Here is a 20,381-nt window from a genome sequence, read left to right as displayed (position 1 = left end):
ACCAGTAGAACTTTGTACATATATCAGAGAAAATTAAAGTTTTCAAACAGACCTCAAATCCTGTGTGATCTGACAGGTAACGTGAAAACACTCTTAAAGGCCAATTTGGTTTTCGGATAGCCCTACAGACACACACTCTTCCCTGAGCAGAGTCTGAGAAGATTTCTGTGGTCCAGAATGGTCTTGGGAAATCTAGGCAGCCTGGAGGTCATTTCTGGGTAAGAGAAATAGCTTCACAGCTCACCCAGGTATTGGGCTCCACGGTTGGTCAAATTCTACGACAACCACAAATCTAAACTAGCTTTTAATGTTAGAGCACGGTACATCTCAGTGACTAATTTGTTTATCTTCCTTTGAAAGACATGGCAGAATTAATCCCTAACTTGAACAAAGCTATACCTAAAAGTCCCACGTCCATTTTTAAAATTAATAGGTGATATTCTTTAATTCTACTTAATATAGAAATAAAAAGTTTAACAACATGGTTGTAGTTTACTTTTTATTTTCTACTGTGTTTCTTTCCTAGCAAGCAGTAATAAATTGTAAGGAAGGTTTAAAGTATAAACTGGGTTTTGGCATCTAATTCAGAACTGTTTAGTTTCTTTTAAATAAACTTGATGGACAGAAAAACAGTATTGTTTATATGATATTTATTTCCTCTCTAGGAACATTTCATGGAAGTAATTCGAAACCAGGAATTTGTATTATTACCAGCCAGCGAAATTGCAAAGCTCTTGGCAAGTGATGACATGAACATTCCTAACGAGGAAACGATACTGAATGCACTTCTTACTTGGGTCCGTCACGATTTGGAACAGAGACGGAAAGATCTCAGTAAACTTTTGGCTTATATTAGGCTACCTCTTCTTGCACCACAGGTAAGCAATTTTTGATTATTTAAAAACAATGTCATAATTTCAACAAAATTTGAGTATTTGCTTTATGCTAATTACATTATATATACTTGTCTATAGGGTTTTTTTCCTTACTATTCTATCCCATAGGGTTATTTCACATATGTTCTCATGAAGTGTTTAAGTGAAAAGATAACTAAAAAAACATTCTGTTTATGTTTTCAACTCAACAGGTCTGGCTGCATCAATTAAGTAACCTAAATTGCATCAATTAAGTAACATTGTTGCTTTGGGGTTAGTAATTTTATTTGACTCAGCTACAAACCTACCCTAGCAATTGAAGAATTAGTAAAACTGCTAATAAAAGGAACATTACATGCTAGGAACCAGAAATTTTAGATTACTTCATTTACAACACACTTATTACGTATTCACTAAATGCTGAATTCTGTGATACATAAATTAATGAGACACGATAATAGTTCCAGCTCTGAGATTTTAAAATTCTGTGACCTAGCATATTCACACACCTCAGTTTCTTCATCTGTCAAGTGGGGGTAACATCCTCTCTGACCATGTCACAGGATTATTATGAGGATCAGAAAAGTGCTCTGTGTGCTATAAATAATAGTGGTACGGAGAGATCCAAGACAGTAGCAAACTAGGTAGATGTTATACTCACCTCCTTCCAGGACCAAACTGGAATTACAGCTGAAATGTAGAAGAATCAGCCTGAAAAACCAACTGAAGACTAGCTGACTGGAAGTCTTATAACCAAGGATTTACAGCACAAGCTACATTGAGATGTTAATGGTGAATGGCACCAGATGTCGTAACTCAGTCCCTGAGTTTTGGCTAAGAAAGAATTCAGAGTTGAGACTTAAATACAGGCAAAAGTTTGTTTAGAAAGTCACAGAGGTAGAAGAAGTGAGCCAGATGGGCTATGTGGACTCAAGAAATAAGTTATAGAGGCAAAAGAAGGGCCCCTGGAGCTTATGAAAAAGGCAAAGAAAACGCACCTGGGGAAAAGATAGGAAAAAAGACACAAACGTGCTCCAGAGAGAACATGCCTGTGGATAGAAGGGGCTGGGGAAAGGCATGGGCATGAGAGAGAGAGAGAGAAAGAGAGAGAGAGAGAGAGCGGGCGAGAGAGCAAGCGCCTGCAAGCATACACTGGGTCCTTTGTCTTAAGGGTTTTTTATCTGGAGGTCTCAGGAAAGGATCTCAATAGAATATTCATCAGCTTTTCAGGTCTGTCCTTTCAGAGTCGGAACCTCTGCTGATTGGTTGGCGCTGTGTGTGTGTGTGTGTGTGTGTGTGTGTGTGTGTGTGTGCGTGTGTTGGGGGGTGATAATTAGTCATTGCAGCTGGTCTTGATGTCAGCCATGGCATAGCTTCATCTGATTTTGCTGCTTTTCTGGGCCTGGAGCTAAAACACAGCTGAAACCTAAATGTTATCTCTAGTTTGACCAAAACTCTGTCTCTGTTCAGCAGACTCGAGGCTTTGTCCCTAAGGCTATTTGAGGCAGGCCAGATCCTCACTATTCTTGGAGCTTAATGCTCATGGGAATGGCCATGCAGGGGCTATATGGGAGTCATATGAGGCTATTCTCTGGCCACCTTGTTCCTCCTTTAAGGGGGTCTAAACCACATGACTAGTGATATAAAATACCAAGGGTCTAAACCGCATAACTAGCAATGTGAAAGATCAGGGAGTCTAAACCGCGTCAGTAGCAATGTGCTAAGGGTGGAAAGGTCAACCTGAGGGATCAGGTAAGGTCCTAGCCTAAAATACTAATTTTCTCAGTTTGCCTGTTGCTAGGCACTCAGGACTGTCCATCCTGGATGACCTTCAGTACTTGGCCTGTCATTCCTACTCTGTCCATGCCTGGCTAACTGCCTATGGCAGAGACTGGTGGGAAAGGCAAAGATGTGAAAAGGGGTCGTGCCACTCCTGCAGGCAGTGGCTGAGGTTCCAGAGTCTCAGCTACAAATGTTCCCCCTGAGGGAGAGGAGTGTGGGCCCTCAACCCCACATCGGGCTCCCCAGCCCAGAGCCCCAGAGCCAGGAAGAAGCACCCACATAACATCTGGTGTTGGGAAAACTGGACAGATATATCCCCCAAAAATGAAATTAAACCACCTTCTTACACTATACACAAAAGTAAACTCAAAGTGGATTAAAGACTTTGACATAAGACTCAAAACCATAAAAATCCTAAAAGAAAACATAGGTCGTAAAATCTTGGACATTTCTCTTAGCAATATTGTTTCTGATACAGCTCCTCAGGCAAGAGGAACAAAAGAAAAAATAAATGGGACTATATCAAACTATAATGTTTCTCCTCAGCAAAGGAAACAATCAACAAAATAAAAAGACAACCAAAGGAATGGGAGAAACATATTTGCTAACTATACAACTGATAAAGGGGTTACTATCCAAAATTTATAAAGAACTTATAAAACTCAACACACACACACACAAATGCAATTTAAAAATATATCAAAGGACCTGAATATACCCTGTATTTACCTTTAGTGTTTTCTTTAATTTACAAGCTTATGATACCAAAACATTTTTTAAAGCCTACAGAGTTCATAAGTCATTCATATTCTGTATTGGAGAGGGGACAGTTTTGGAGAAATAGTCATATGCTGAACAAGTGTGTAAGTAGAGGTAAAATTTACAAATTGAAAACATTTCTTTTATTTTCAAAATACTTTTATTTTTCCCTTCTTTTATGGGAGAGAAGGCACATAATATTCACCTAAAATGCAGAATATACCCCGATCTATATTTTGTGCTTCTCCCTTATTGCCTTGTGAATGATTTCCCAGATGATCTGCGGTATCTTCCATTTGATTAATTTGATACGTGGATTAATGGTTTCATATTTTCTTCTATTACTTTTCTCTTTCTACTTAAATATAATTAATTCCTTCGGGAGGAAAAAATATATAATTAATCCCACTTATTCATAATTATAGACTGTCAGCATGCTAATATGTTTTACTTCAAATTGCAGTAACCTAAGTCTCTCAAGACTTTACTTTTTACAATTTTTTTCACATTTATTTATTTATCTTTATTGTTTTTCTATTACAGTTGTCCCACTTTTTCTCCCATTGCCTCCCCCCCTCCCTGCCCACTTTTTTCACCTTTATTTTTATTTAGAAAAGACTAACGTAATGTGTAATAGAAGTAATATAAACATTAAGATTAACCTAAACAAACCAACTCAGTTTAAATTCATTAATGCTTTCTGGAGCAAGCATAACTGTATTTGTGTGCACAGGAAAAATATGGAATAACTAATACCAAAATGTATACTTTAACATAAGTCCTGAGGCTTATGTCTTAATTTGGCTTTTTGGCCTTTACTGTGGTGTTCTTGGTTTCCAAAGGCCACAAATTATTTTACAATGACTTCTTTTGGAAACTCTTTAGTTTCTTCCATTATCAAAACATGAACATGTTCTCCATATTGTTAGTCATTAGGGAAATGCAAAGTAAAACCACATTTCCCACTCACTCAAATGTCTGAGACAAAGGAGATGGTAACATTTGTCGGTAAGAATGTGGAGAGATGGGAACTCTCATACACTACAGGTGGGAATGTAAAACGGTGCCAGCACCTTTGCGTACAGGTTGGCAGTTTCTTAAAAAGTTAACATAAATGTACCATATGCCCCAGCAATTCTACTCCTAGATGTCTACTCAAAAAAAAAAAAAATGAAATACATATATTCACATGAACACTTGCTCACAAATGTTCTTAACAGCTTTATTCATAGTGGCCCGAAACTGGAACAGCCTAAGTGTCCATCAGCTGATGTACAGATAGACAAAATGTTGTAGAACCATACAACAGAATATTCAACAATAAAAAGAAATGAAATACTGATACATGCCACACATGGGTGGACCTCAAAACATAGTGGGCCTCAAAAACAAAAATTTAAAAAGCAAGATATAAGAGACTACATATTGTAGGGTTCTATTTATATAAAACATGTAAAAAGGCAAATCTATTAAGACAGATTGGTGGTTGGGACAGAAGATGGGGAGAGAGATTGACAGTAAACAGGCATAATTTAATTGAGGTGATGAAAATGCTCCACAACTGTTTTACGGTAAATTCCTCAATTTACCGTAATTGCTCAATTACTAGAAACCACTGGATTGCATACTTGAAATAGTAAATTATATGATATGTAAAATATACCTTCTTATTAAATGTAATTCTGTAGAGTATCAAAAGGAAGACCAGGAACGTCTTTTTTCAGGAATGCAAGAATGGTTGAGTTTCAGGAAATCCATTGAGGTAATTATTAATTATATTAATAACTTAAGTGAGAGAAAAAAGCCATATGATCATATCAATAAATGTATAAAAGATATTTGGAAAAAAATTAACAATCATTCTTAATTTTAAGACTCTAAAGTAAAATAGATAAAGAAGAAAACAACCTAAATATAATAAAGATGGATTACTAAATGTTACAGCAACTATTATCCTAAATAGTGGAACACTGAAACCATATCAATTAAAACCAGCAACAGAAATACTCTGTCACTCGAATTACTTAACATTGCTTGGAAGGGTTTAGTAATTGCAATAATAAAATAAAACTGGAATAATAGGCATACACATTAGAAAAAGATGCCAACTGGTGATGATTACGATTGTATGCCTAATAGCTAGAAGTTTATAAGGGAATGTGGTAAAGTGTAGGTTATAATACAGATATAAAATAATCAATAGATTTACCTCTTTTCCAGTAAAAAAAATATGTAAAACAAATTTAAAACTTTATTTTCAATAGCAATAAAAATAATAAAATACATAAAAATATATTTAATAAAAGAAAGGCACAAGACCTATATGAAGAAAGCAATACAACAAAAGGAAAGGCTTCTTCAACAGAAAAACTTAATAGCATAAAAATGTAAATTCTCCTAAAATTAATAAAGAAATTTAATGCAGTTTTTATTAGAATTCCAAAAGGACCAAGATGGTGAAGGGGAATTAGATAAATTTATCTCAAGTTTATATGGAAAGTAAAGATTCAAAAATAGCAAGAAAACTATTAAAATGAACAATGAGGTTCAATTTATATCAGATAATTAGAAATGCTATAAAAACACTAAAACTATATGGTATTAGAATAGGAATAGACAAATAAGATCAATGGAACAGAACAAAGATTCAAAAAATAGATCTCATTTATCCAGAATCTATTTATGAGAATGTAATATATGACCAAGCTTCAACTGGTTGGAAATGAAGGGGATCATTTCATAAATGGTGCTCATGCAGAACTGGCTGTCTATCTGGAAGAAAATTAAAATGTTCTTCAACTCATACTCTATTTAGAAATACATTTTTTAGAGGAAGGGTATATGCATTTACATAAAACCACACAAGTTAAAAAAATAGGATTTGGTGACTCACAAATGATTTTAATTCTCTTAGAATAATCACCAGTTAGAGTTCTTTGCTCCTTAAGAAATTGTTAAGTTTGTTTTTGCTGTTGTTTGCAGATTGTAAAGAGGACAGATAAATGCAGTCTATAATTAGTCAACTTATAATTATTCCTCTTCAGTTAAAATTATTTATAATTAAGAAAATAAGATGATTTATTTTAGAAAATCTGGAAAACATAGAAAAATAGTAAAAAAAAAAAAAAAAAAACAATTAAAAAAGCACCAGTCTCCCTATTACCCAGAGATAAACACTATTAAGATTTTAGAGCATACCGCTTATCCCTCACAGTTTTTTTTTATTTTCAATGAAATTTAAAACATAACTCTTATAAGTGTTGCATATCTTACTTGGAATAGGTGTCCAGACTTGGAGTTTTTAAAATTAAGATTAAAATTTAAATGAAATTATTTCCATTTGTAAACTATGTAGTTTATTCTTTTACATTTATCATTTTCTTGATCATTCAGTATATATACTCACTTTTTTTTTTCCTAGTTCCTGGCAGACATGGAAAATAATGCACTTTTTCGGGATGATATAGAATGTCAGAAACTAATTATGGAAGCAATGAAGTATCACTTATTACCAGAGAGACGGCCCATGTTACAAAGTCCTCGGACAAAACCTAGGAAGTCAACTGTTGGTACATTATTTGCGGTTGGTGGAATGGATTCAACAAAAGGTATTAAGTAATCTCTTATTTGGGGAAACAGAAGAAAAATGGATTTGAAATAGTAATAAATATGGCCAAAGAGCTCTTTGGAGAAATGGTTGGCTCTAACGTTGGGGTAGAAAAAGTACAACACAAGACTAGAACATCTTGTAGAGCCAGAAAGTAGGAAGTGCTCAAACAATGATGAAGATGGGTCAAGGAACACAGTCTGTAGGGGCTATCATGGTCCAATCTAGGATAATTTCAGCATCAAAATAAATAAAGATTATAACTTTTAGATCAATAAGTATTGATGATCACACTGATTCAGATAAAGAAGGGAGAAAGGAAAGCTCTTCCTTATAATAGTAGAATGCCAACTAATAAATGTAGAAGCAAAGATAAGATGAGAAAAATCACCATATGGCAACCATCATTATAATAACTAATTCAGTCAAGAATCATCAATGGATGCTGAGGCTAGTAGGTGAAAGTTTGGCAACAGGATATTTAGCCTCAAAGGATCTCCCAACCATCTGCTTGTTAGTTACAAAGGGTAAAATAGTATTACTACGTTGGAGAAACCTGGCACGTAACACCTTAACCAAGTGATCAGAGGTCATATGCCAGTAATGAGACTACCCAGCAGCATGTGCACTTTATAAGACGCACAGGGAACCCAGCTGCACATCTGTGGTGCTCATGCAAAAGTGTATAAACTGAATTTATTCATGAGAAAAAGACAAATCCAAGTTGAGAGACATGCTACAAAATACCTTGTCTGTAATATTCCAAAATATCAGTGTCAAAAATACAGAAAAGATTTAGGAATTGTTTCAGGTTACAAGAAACTAAGGAGATATGACAGCTATTATAATGCATCATCTTGGATTTTCTTTTGCTATAAAGGACATAACTGGGACAAATGACAAGATCCAAATAAGGTCTGCAGATTAGGTAACAGCATTGTATTAATGTTAATTTCCAGATTTTGGTGATTGTATTATGGTTTTGTAAGAGAATTTCTTTTTTTGAGGAAGATGCACTGAAGTATTTAAAGGTACAGGGGCATCATTTCTGCAATTTATTCTGAAACAATTCAAGGAAAAAATACATACATACATAGAAAGAATATGTAGTAAAATAAAAAATTTGGGAAATCTGGGTCAACAGCATCTAGAAATTCTTTTTACCATTCCTGCAACAGTTATTACTAGTAATAATGATAGACCCAACACCATACATACTGCCTACCCAGTGCCAGGTATTGTGCTAGGAGCTTTCTAGGTATTATCTCTCAGTATACATTAATCTCTTCCTCTGAATTCTAACAGTCTGCAATCCCCTGACAATACCGCCCTGATTTTGGCTGCCTCTCTGATCTCAGCTCGTTCTCCCTGTCCCCTCCCTCCTGCTTCAGTCCCATTGGCCTCCTTGTTCCTCTAGCATGCCAAGCATCGCATGTCAGACTTATTACCCTAACTATTCCTCTCATGGATGTTCTGTGCCTTACAGAAATTACTCACTCAGATCTCTCAAATGTTAAAGAGGACTTCTGTAACCATTCAGTAGCAACCTCTTGCCCGTCACTTTCTAATCTTTTGCTTACCACTTTCTATCTCTTTACTCCGCTTCATGTTTCTTCGTAGCACCTGATACTTTCGTTTATGAAAGTGTGTCTACCTCTTCCCCTCAAGCAAGCTCCAGAACAGCAAGGATTTTGCTGTGTTCACTAACATATTCCCAGAGCCTAGAACAGTGCCTTGCACTTAGACAGCCTCAGTAAGTATTTGTCTAATGTATGAAGATTGTCCTCTGCCTTCTCTTGAATTACTTGTATGGCTAATGCACTTGATGCATTAATCACGTCTAAAGGTTTCTCTTCTCTGCGACATTTCTAAGGAATATAAAAATATGAACTCTTATATAAAGTCTTATATTGTTACTTAACTTTTAGGTTTGTGGAGACAAAGATAAATATAGATACAGACATATGGATATGATTCCATTTAACACATAGCATAGTGTTATGTATATATAGATGCTTAAGTTCTAAATATAGGCTTGATGAGTAAACAGTACAGAAATGCATAAAGTAAGATAACTGATTTGAGTTATAGTATAAATAGTAGATCTCCACAGTCCAGATAATCAGTCTGAAAAACTAAGTATTAAGTATCTGCTCTGAACCTAGAACTGGTGCTTAGCTTTGTAGTGATTCCTAGCGCTGCTTATCTTTCCCTCTCTTTTCCAAGGCTTTAACTGTTATCCCCATATTAATTATACTCTCTAGCTTTGATTTTATTTTTATATTTCCAGCTTGCATAAAATACATTGTTTCGTGTTCAACTTTCACCTCAAATTTTGTGTGTTCAAAGCTTCTCAGACCACATCTCCCAGACTTGAGAACTTGGATTTATAATTCATCATTCTTCGGTGGACACCAACTCTGCCTCATATAAGTAGATAAGAAATTTATTGGAAGGCTATTGAGAAACAGGCAGGGGCTACATCTTCTTTCTAAATCCTGCTTTAGATTTTAAATACTAGCTGCAAGCATCCATTTGACGATGTTTAGCTCAGTCCTGTACCCTAAACTTCCAAGAACAAAGAAAATGTTTATCTGTCTTTTCATCTTTCCGGGAGACGGGCTCCTGCCTCTCATCAAGACTCATACATACAGTGTAACATTCCCCAAGCATGGGAAGGGAACTCAGATACCAAGTACCCAAAGTAGACAATATATATCTACTGTTGCTGCCCCCCCAACCCCTTCTCAAACCTTAAAATCTGCAGTCACCAAGTGACTTTTTTCAAATGGGTCTTATATTTCCAAATTTCCATTACTATCTTTCTAATTCCAATGAGCCTCCTAGCAGCCCACATATTTGGATCATGTTTATTTATGTTGTTAATGTGGGCAAGGCATTATGCTAAGCACTTGACCTGTATTATTTCATTTTAATAGCAACTCTAAGAGTGTTATTATTACCCTCTTAAATAGACGAGGATACCAAGACAGAATTTCAGTAACTTTCCCAGGATCACACAACTAATTAATTAGTGGTGAAGTGAGGATTCAGTCAGTTTGACTATGGAGACTATAATGTGCTCTGTTAACTTTTCTGGTAACTTGTTACTACTCTGCTCAAAAACTCCTGCAATTTTTTTATTTCTTACCACAGAAGGTGTTAATTCCTCTTTCTAGATTTTGAGTCTTTCTGTAACATGGCCCTTGTGGTTTGACCAACATTATTTCTGAGTCTTTCTTAGCAAACAAACACTCAGACCTTCCACCCTCTTCAAGCTGTCTTCCTGGGCCTTACCTTATTTCCAGTGTCTGTGTAATGAAAAGCATTAGTTGGATAGTAGTCTGCTCATTGGGTTCTTGATCGCTTCTGTTTAATATAGAGCCCAACAAATAAACTGGGGCTGGTTCTAAATAGCTACTAAGAAAATGTTAGAATACAGTAGTTCCTCTCTATATTGCAGTTCACTTATTGCCGCCTCGCTGTATCACAGGATTTTTAAAAATTATATTTAATTATTTATCGCGGATTTTTCGCTATATCGTGGGATTTTGAGGTACTGTATACATATGTTGTTAAAGAGACATAGGTTTAAGAGTGTAGAATATGTTTAAGACATAGGAGTGTTTATAAAAGTGTGGGAAAGGTTAATAAGGGACTGGGAACAGTTTATAAGTGTGTGGGAAGGGTTTATAAAGCCTTAAAATATATATAAATACTAAAATAAATGCAAGGTTCCTGCTTCGCAGATTTTCACTCTCGCGGGGGAGTCTAGAATATAATACCCGCGATAAGTGAGGGAATACTGTATAGTTGTGCCTACTCTTTTTAAAGGTTATGTTAGGGCCAGAGACCCCATGCTGCCTGCCCTGTAACCTGCTGCCTGTGGCCAGTGGTCACTGTGTCCTTGGAAACTATGGCCTGCAGTCACACAGTACCTGAGCCACCACCTGTGCTAAAACAAAAAGGGTCTGTGATGCCGGCCATGCACCCAATTACAAGGTTCCCCATTAACAGCGGCAACTATGGCATAGCCGCCACATCCTACTGAGAGCTAATTACACCCCCATTGCCTCTTCCCCTCTCTTTAATCACTTACGTAAGTCTCCTGACAGCCATCCCCAATCAGGGGACATTGTTCTTTCACAAACACCTGAGCTGACCAGCAGGGTGGCCCATCCCGCTGAGGGTTTGCTTCAAGCCCTTAAAAATCCCTCTACCCCTTCCCCTGGTGCTGTAGTCTCCTCGGAATCAGCCACCTGCTTGAACATCCTTCAATAAAGGCTTTGAACTGGCCCACCCAGCTCCTGGCACAAACCTAACAGGTTAATTCTTTAGTATAAATTAGGGAAGTTCTAAACTTTTACATAGAATTTTGCAGTTGTTAAGAATTTATTATGCTTTGATATATACTAAGATACATGTTTTAGACAGTGTTTTCAGATTTCATATAAGAATTATGTTTGATATTAGCAAAAGAATTTTTAGTTACCGATATATAAGACTATGATACTGTTGAGTGAACTAGATATAAAGAAATAAATTAAAGTTAAAATATTTCTTAAATCCATTAGTGAAGAAGAATGATTGGCATTGTCTTCTTATTTAACAAAGAAAGTTTTTAAGATCAGATTTAGAGTGATGAGTCAAGAATACTATTATTAAAATAATCTGAGTGCAGGAGAAAAATCTCCTTATAGCTAAAAATAATAAAGATTATTCAAATTCAAAAATATTTTTGAACAGCTACTATATACTAAGAAGTCTATTATATGGCCCTGTGAGAATATAGAGATAGAAAAAGACTTGGGATTTATTTCAAATAACTTAAAAATTTTTGTAGAGGAAATAAATAATAGAACTACAATAATAAGAAAATATATAATAAAACTATTTCTAAATTTTAGGAGATTATCAATAGTATCAGTGCTCTGATGACCTAATTATAACAAATTCATTAGGATAAATGTTTGTCCTGATTGTAATTCTATAAGAATAGCACCGATTGCATAGTGTATTAGAAGCTTAGAAGAAGGGAATAAAGTAGACATTAACCAAACTCTTCCTAAGTGGGGGTTGGAGTTTTTTAAGAGGGGTGGGGCTTTTCTTCCCCTTAACTCCACTGGTGTCACTTAATAAAGACAACAAGAGTTCTTTGAATCTTCCAATTCTTAAAAAAAATGTAGACCTCATCAGGCGATTACTCCCTAAACTTCCCACACCCATAGTTCCCAAAGCACATGATCCGCACTTATGCTTTCACCCTCCCTGGTCGCAACAGGATGTGTATCCTCTCCCTTCTTTTGTCAAAATCTGCCCTCACCTGTGCTCTGACCCTGCCCTGCCCTGCCTCTCAGGATCCCGTCATATCCTATATTTTCAGCTTCTTTCCTTATAACTAGATCCTTCTCATTACCATTTAAGCAAACTCAAGTTTCTCCAATTTTAAAAGCAAAGCAAGACAAAACCTCTCTCAACCCATCTAGTAAGTCCCATCATTCTCTCCCTCCCTTTTAGAGCCAAACTTCTCCAAAGGATCATCTCCATTCCTCACCTCCCAATCCTATCTCAGCCACTCAAACAAGGGACTCTTCTTAAAGTCACCAGTGACCTCCACGTAGCTAAATCTAGTAATACTTTTTAGTTTTCATCTTACTTGACCCTCTCGGTAGCATTTGATACTATTCATAGTCCTATCTGTTCTAAACATTTCTTCCTTTGGTTTCCATGACACTAGACTACCCTGCTTTTCTTCCCACTTCTAGCTATTGCTTCTCAGCCTCCTTTGATAGATAATTTTTCACTTACTTTTTGATACCATAGCATGGTGTATGCCATGGAGAATAGTAGGAGATCTATGCCCTCTTGTATGCCCTGGAGAATATTAGCAGACAAAGTCAGGGATATAAACAGGGGCCAGATCATGAAAGGGTTTATTGGAATATAATAAAAGTATTATCATCAATGCTAATAAAACTATACTTTTGTATGTATGATTTCATAAAATAATCATGGTGAAATTTTTATTCACATAACTTATATATTACCATTAAGGAGCAACAAGCATTGAAAAGTATGATCTCCGTACAAATATGTGGACTCCTGTCGCAAATATGAATGGGAGGAGGCTACAGTTCGGTGTTGCGGTGTTGGATGACAAACTATACGTGGTCGGAGGGAGAGATGGACTGAAGACTCTGAACACTGTCGAATGCTACAACCCCAGAACAAAAACCTGGAGTGTGATGCCGCCTATGTCCACCCACAGGCATGGCCTTGGTGAGCGCAACTGCAGATTGGTGCATAGTACTGTGTGTTTGGGCTCCACAGCGTTTTTACATCTGTACCAGGCAGAAGAAAACCAGTGTGGCAGCTGCAGGGTCAGCAGCAGTCACCACGCATTCCTTCACGTGATCTGTTATCTGAGAAGTGGGAGCACAGAATACAAGCATATGCATACATGTATATGTGCAATGAGTACAAATAGAAGCATGAAAATTATTTTTTAATCCAGAGGATATGTTTATTTGATTTTAGAGAGAAAGGAAGGGACAGTGAAAAAGAAACATCAATGTGAGAGAGAAACATCGATCCTTTGCCTCTCATATGTGCCCCGACCAAGGATCGATCCCACAACCTAGGTATATGCCCCGGCTGGGGATCAAACCCACTACCTCTTAATGTGTGGGGCAACACTCCAAGCAACTGAGCCACCCGGCAAGGGCAAAAAAACATGAATGTTTCAGTGTAGAATGATAGACCAACAAGCCACCTTTGGACATGTATGTTTCATGTTGACAATTAGTATTATCTAACTTAATTGAAATGTTATTTTGAAAATTTTTAGCACTATTGTTTTCTATCTGTATCCCATGGTTTTTAAGCAGAAATGAGTAAAACCCAGAACAATTTGGAGGTGGCACAGAGAATGTAATGATAGATACTTTTCATTTTTACATTTAGTAATTCACTGAGCAGACACAAATTAACATGTGCCGTGTGCCATACTCTTTGCTCTGCAGGTATGTAAAAATGTGGAAGACACTATCTTTACCCTCCAGAAACCAATGGCTCACTCTGAGATGATAAAAGAGAATTTAGGAATCTTGTATCAGATGACCTCTCTTTTTCCCATAAGAGAAAGAGTAGGTGAAATAGAAAGAATTATTTGGTGAGAGTGAAAGAGGTGGAAATAAAATGACATGAGGCTTGAAATACATGAGTATCACCCAGCTTTTGCTGTATAACAAACCACTGCAAAACTTAGAGGCTTACACCAACTGTTTATTTAGTTCATGGATCTGCGGGTTAGGCTGCTCTGGTCTGGGCTGTCTTGGATCATCTGTGCTGGGTTTTCTCATTAATCTGTGGAATGCTGATGGGTTGACAGGCTGGCCTCACTCACATGTGTGGTGGTAGGCAGGTTGCTGGCCTGTGAAACACAGGCAGCTGGCCAGCGCCGCTGATGATTCAGCAGGCTAGAGCAGGCTTCTTCATGTGTGGCAGTCACAGGATTCCAAAAGCAGCAAGCAAAGGCAAGCCCAGTGCACAAACACTTCCAAGCTTCTGTTTGCATCATGTTTGCTGACACCCCACTGACCAGAACAAGTTACATGGGCAAGTTCAGATTCAAAGAGTAGAGAAATAGACATCTCCTCTTGATGGAAGGAGCAGCAGAGTCACATCGCACTCAAGGAGAGGAAGAATTGGTGGCCCTGTTGTCAATTTACCACAGTTTGGAAAAGGTTTAAAATAGTTGCAATAAAGAATTTGATAGGCCACCATAAAAGATGAGTTTAAAAAATGGATGAGTAACAGTGAAGGCATAGTTTGAATAGCGTTCTACTAACTCACTTTATTAATACTGAGCACCTGAGTAGAAGCTACCTCAAAAAGCCAGTGAAAATTATCTAGGCATGAAGATACCATCTAGGTAGTGGTAGAGAGTATAGCAAAAGGCCAAAGAGACAAGGGACTCTACTCGTTGCAATTAGGTTTCAGTAAAAGGTGGTCTTAAGTTTCAAGTTTGGTAAGGAAGTAAACCAGAGGGTCACAGCTAAGGTGCAGAGAGGGAGCTTAAAATTAACTATATGATTTTAAAAAGAAAACTACAAACATTGCCCTTGAGTCCATAAAATTGCCTATTAAATAAGCACAGAATGTGGGAAGATATATCTTAAAAGCAGCATGAATGAGGCTTATAAATTTGAGTTAACCATAAAATTCAGGGACAATGGTGTGATTCAACTGCAAACCTTCCCCTTCCTTGGGGAAAAGAAACTTAATTCTAACTTGAGGTAAATTCTTATACATATGGTACATGGAATGAGAATGTCCGTGATCCAGCTATGTTTTATGCAAACTAGATTGAGCATGGAATCCTATCATTAGTCCCAGGTACCCTACAAAAGACTTTTTTTAAAAAATAATTTTATTTATTAATAATTTATTTGTTTGTTTATTTTATTTTTAGAGAGAGGGGAAAGGAGAAAGAGAGGGAGAGAAACATCACTGTGTGGTTGCCTCTCACTCACGCCCCCAGCTGGGGACCTAACGTGCAACCTAGTCATGTGCCCTGACTGGGAATCGAACCAGCGACAATTTGCTCGCAGGCTGACGCTCAATCCACTGAGCCACAGCAGCCAGGGCCTACAAAAGACTTTTATTGAACTGCAGCAAGTTCAAAGGAGAATGATTACATAGCTCAAAGTGTCTACTTTAAGCCTTTATTTTAGATTTTTGCATCTTTTAAAACAGCCTTGTTCTTATTAATTTACCTTGTAATAAATGTTTTAAATTTATAAAAGCTCTTTATAAAAGGAACTTTTACGTAGGAAACACTCCTTTTATCACTTTGCATATGGAAATTATATGAAGACTTCCTTTGAAAACTTGGTTCTGCTGCTAATATTTCTTATCAAAGATACTATTTAAGGTGTTGGACTAAATGGAACCATTATTTTTTCCTTCCTGTCCTTTGATTAATTGTACACACACATATAATTGGATGTATATTATATATAATAGGACCTATAGATACATTGCCGTTTCTGCAATAGCCAGTACTGGTAGGGCACCAATGAGTAGAATATGTTAATTTGGGATATGTATGAATGATGAATATTTATATCACATCTGGCCATGATTTCACAAATTAAAATGTATTTGTAGTGCAAATTTTGTATTTTGACCCACTAGTGTTCATATTTATATCTCACCTGACTGTGATCATGTCACATCTCATCTCAAAATCTTCTACAGGCCCTGTGTCTCATTCAGAATACAACCCGAAACCCTTGCAATAGCCCCAACCATGCTGCATGATCTGGCTCCACACTCTCCCTCACATCCTACACTCTCTCTGTCACTCACCCTGCCGGCCCAGCTGGCCTCCTTGCTTTATTGCAGACATGCTGAACAAGCCTTGGGCCCTTAGTACATATGATTCCCTTTACCTCACCGTCTCTTCCCTCACATATCTCCATGTCTGGTTTCCTAACTTCACTTATGTGTTTGTTCAAATGTCACCTTATCTGAGAGATCTCCCCCTAACTCTCTACCATTAATAAATTCAGTTTTTCTTAATAGCATTAACAATACCCAAAATATTTCTGTTTCCCAACTAAAATATTAGCTCCATGAGGGCAGAGCCCTTATCTGTTATGTTCTGTTGAGTAAATGAACAAATGAACCTGCCTTAGTTTCCTGATGATGATTCATCAATAGATAGTGGTATCAAATATAACTGCAATAAAAATATCACAAATCTGAATTAATGGGGGAAAGGAATAAAAATGCTTTCTCAAATATATTTTAAATCCATATTATTGAAAAATGTTTTAAATATGGGAATTGTACACTTTGTGTAGTTTTTAATAATTTCCCACTATGTGACCTCAAAACATTGCCTCTAAAATATTTTTAAAGTATATTTTATTGATTATGTTGTTACAGTAGTCCCATATTTTTCCCTTTGCTCGCCTCCGCCCAGTACCCCCTTCCCTTCAGCAATCCCACACCCCTTAGTTCATGTCCATGGGTCATGCATGTAAGTTCTTTGGCTTCACCCTTTCCTATATTATTCGTAACTTCCCCCTGCCTATTTTTACCAACCATTTATGCTTCTTAATCCCTGCACCATTTCCCCATTTCTCCCCCTTCCACCTACCTCCCAGCTGATAACCCTCCAAATGATCCCCATACCTATGATTCTGTTCCTATTCTGGTTTGCTTAGTTAGATTTTGTTTATATTTTTTAGATTCAGTTGTTGATAGCTGTGAGTTTGTTGTCATTTTAATGTTCATAATTTTGATCTTCTTTTTCTTAAGTAAGTCCCTTTGACATTTCATATAATAATGGCTTGGTGATGATGAACTCCTTTAGCTTTACCTTGTCTGAGAAGCACTTCATCTGCCCTTCCATTGTAAATGATAGCTTTGCTGGATAGAGTACTCTTGGTTGTGGGTCCTTGCTTTTCATCACTTTGAATACTTCTTGCTGGTCTCTTCTTGCCTGCAAAGCTTCCTTTGAGAAATCAGCTAATAGTCTTATAAGCACCCCTTTGTAGGTAACTCTGCTTTTCTCCTGCTGCTTTTAAGATTCTCTTCATCTTTAACTTTTGACATTTAATTATGATGTGTCTTGGTGTAGTCCTGTTTGGATTTAGATTGTTTGGGACTCTCTGTGCTTCCTGGACTTGTATGTCTATTTTCTTTGCCAAATTTGGGGAGTTTTCCTTCATTATTTTTTTCACATAAGCTTTCAGTTTCTTGCTCTTCTTTTTCTCCTCCGGCACCCCTATGATTTGGATGTTGGCATGTTTAAAGTTGCCCCAGAGGTTCCTATGCCTCTCCTCATGTTTTTCAATTCTTGCTTCTTCATTCTGCACTTGTGTTCCAAATCTTTAATTTGAACCCTGGTTTCCTTCCCTTCACCATTGGTTTTGTGTGGATTTTCCTTTGTTTCATTGAGCATAGCCTTCACTTCTTCCCTTATGCATTTGCCATACTTAAGCATATCTGTCAAGCCTGTGAGCATCTTTATCACCAGTGTTTTGAACTCTATGTCTGTTAGGTTGGCTATGTCCTCATCGCTTAGTTCTCCCACTGGAACCTTGATTCATTCCCTCTTTTGGGCCATATTTCTCTGTTTCCTCATCTTGACAGGTTCCTGCGTTTGTTTGCCTCTGTATCTTAACTAGAGCTTTCACACCTGTTACGTTGTAAGGGACGGAGCCTTAGGTATTCGTCAGTACAGGCGACCTGTTTCACCACGTTGTGGCGCTGTATATGGGGGAGGGGTCTGAAAGGGAACAATGCCATTTGCTCAGCGCTTGCCTCTTTCCAGGTACCTCTCCCAATTCTGTATGGGCCTGACGCCTCTCTAGCTGCTGCCCTGGCCATTGTTCCCAGAGTGGGTGGGTCTGCAGACATTCTAGGACTGTGGGGGCCCTCTAGTAAGCGGACTCTGCTGAGAGAGTGGCAGCCTCTTCCTCTGCCCCAACCCCCAATGGTTTGCACAGTCAGAAGCAATGACGCTTTATTTTTCCTGGCGCTGGGACCATGAGTTGTGTGGTCTGGTCTACTGCTGGGAGCACTCCCCAGGTGTCCCTCCCTAGTTTTTAAAATGTGTGACCATGCTTTCCGCCAGCTTGCTATTGCCACCGCTGCTTCCACCGCCACACTGTGTCTTCTCCGCCCCTTCTACCTGTCTGGATGAGTATTTCTTCTTTATTTCTTCAATTATTGGACTTCCATGCAGCTCTATTTTCTGGAACTTCGGTTGTCTCTAGTTGAGGTAGTTGTATTCCTTCTTAGTTGTGGAGAGAGATGCAGCGTGTCTGTCTAGGCCTGCATCTTGGCTGGAAGTCTGCCTCTAAAACTTTTAAGACCAGAGTTGTAGTGCTATTTCTTCCACTCACTCACCTGCCAATATACTAAGAAGAGCTGTGAATAAACCAGATATCCATATTATAAAGTTTTGGTTTAGTTAAATTTGCATGTTTAAGATTTATTGTACTTACATTTCAGTTAAAATGCCATTCTTAAGTGAGTATTTTTTCCTGTCTCCTTGTAGGTGTGGCTGTATTGGAAGGTCCCATGTATGCAGTCGGAGGGCATGATGGCTGGAGCTATCTGAATACAGTGGAAAGATGGGACCCTCAGGCTCGCCAGTGGAACTTTGTTGCCGCTATGTCCACCCCCAGGAGCACAGTCGGTGTGGCAGTACTAAGTGGAAAGTAAGGAAATACTTAAAGTTCTATTTGAAACACAATAAACTAAATTTATCATGCTGTGTCATATCCAACTTAAAAACATACATAAATAAATCACAAAAAAGAAATACTTAGTGATGTAAACAAATTTTCAAAGATGGAGGTGTAGGTAAACATGGGTCTCCTCCTTGCACAACCACATCAAAATTACAACTAAATTACAACTAATTATGGATAACTGAGAAATTGAGTTGAATGAAAGCCCAACAACTACACAACTAAAGAAACCACATCAATCCAGAAGGGTAGGAGACATGGGGACGTGGAGATGTGGGGACACAGAACAGGCAGGTCCACAAACCCATGTGTAGTAGATATAAATTTGGGAGGGATATCTTGGGAGCAAGGGGTCGCAGTCCCACACTAGGCCCCCAAGCCCAGGGTTCCATTTCCTGGAAGATAAGCCCCCATAACTTCTGGCTGCAAAACGAGCATGGATTGAGTTGGTGGAAAAGTTTCTGGAGTCCCAAGATGTTCCTCTTGAAGAACCCAGACATGAACTTAGACTCACTCCCTATGAGCTCCAGCACCACTGGGGTAGCAGCTTGAAAGGCACTAGTGGCATATGGGGAGGAACTGAAGTGTCTGACATCAGGGCTTACACTTTGCCTAGCCCTGGCGTTTACCTGGGCCTCTGCCCCACACAATTATGGCTTGCCCCCAGCCCTTCTATCTCTGACTAAGCAGCCTCAGGGCCAGCACTAGCAGCAGCCAGCTTTGGATCACAGTTTGGCTCTACCCAGCACAAGAAGCAGCGAGCTGCAGATTGCTTTGTAGTTCACACTCGGTGTCCCTAGGCATAACACAGGTGGTGGCTGGTCCTAACCTGTACCACTGAGGAGACCCCAGAGCCTGTGTACCCAGTGGACAGCTACAGACAACCTCAGAGCACCACCACCTTGCCCTGGCACAGCTGTTCCTCCACAGAGGGTGAAGGTTGGTGGTCAGTGGTCACAGCCAGTTCTTCAGCTTACTGACCTGGGTAAATCCCTCCCATAGACCTGCCAACAGCAATCAATGCTCAACTACAAGAGAAGGGTTTACTCAGCCCACACAAAGGTGCACCTCCTATACCCAGTTTGG

At 38.1% G+C, this 20,381-nt stretch overlaps 1 protein-coding gene across 2 annotated transcripts in view; it reads left to right on the top strand.

The window, feature by feature from the left end:
* LOC150020233 (kelch-like protein 5) overlaps window positions 1-20,381 on the top strand; it is a 105,915-nt gene that overhangs the window by 40,826 nt on the left and 44,708 nt on the right. For both annotated transcript variants that reach the window (XM_090266984.1, XM_090266983.1), the window contains exons 5-8: window positions 666-878; window positions 6,838-7,024; window positions 13,078-13,302; window positions 19,100-19,262. In XM_090266984.1, coding sequence (XP_090123110.1) covers window positions 666-878; window positions 6,838-7,024; window positions 13,078-13,302; window positions 19,100-19,262 — 788 coding nt within the window. The remainder of the gene's footprint in view (window positions 1-665; window positions 879-6,837; window positions 7,025-13,077; window positions 13,303-19,099; window positions 19,263-20,381) is intronic.

The sequence above is a fragment of the Furipterus horrens genome, unplaced genomic scaffold, assembly GCF_987537825.1.
Source record: "Furipterus horrens unplaced genomic scaffold, mFurHor1.1.pri manual_scaffold_2, whole genome shotgun sequence".
Taxonomy (NCBI): Eukaryota; Metazoa; Chordata; class Mammalia; order Chiroptera; family Furipteridae; genus Furipterus; species Furipterus horrens.
The sequence above is the reverse complement of the archived record's forward strand: the minus strand, read 5'-3'. Positions and strand labels throughout refer to the sequence as shown.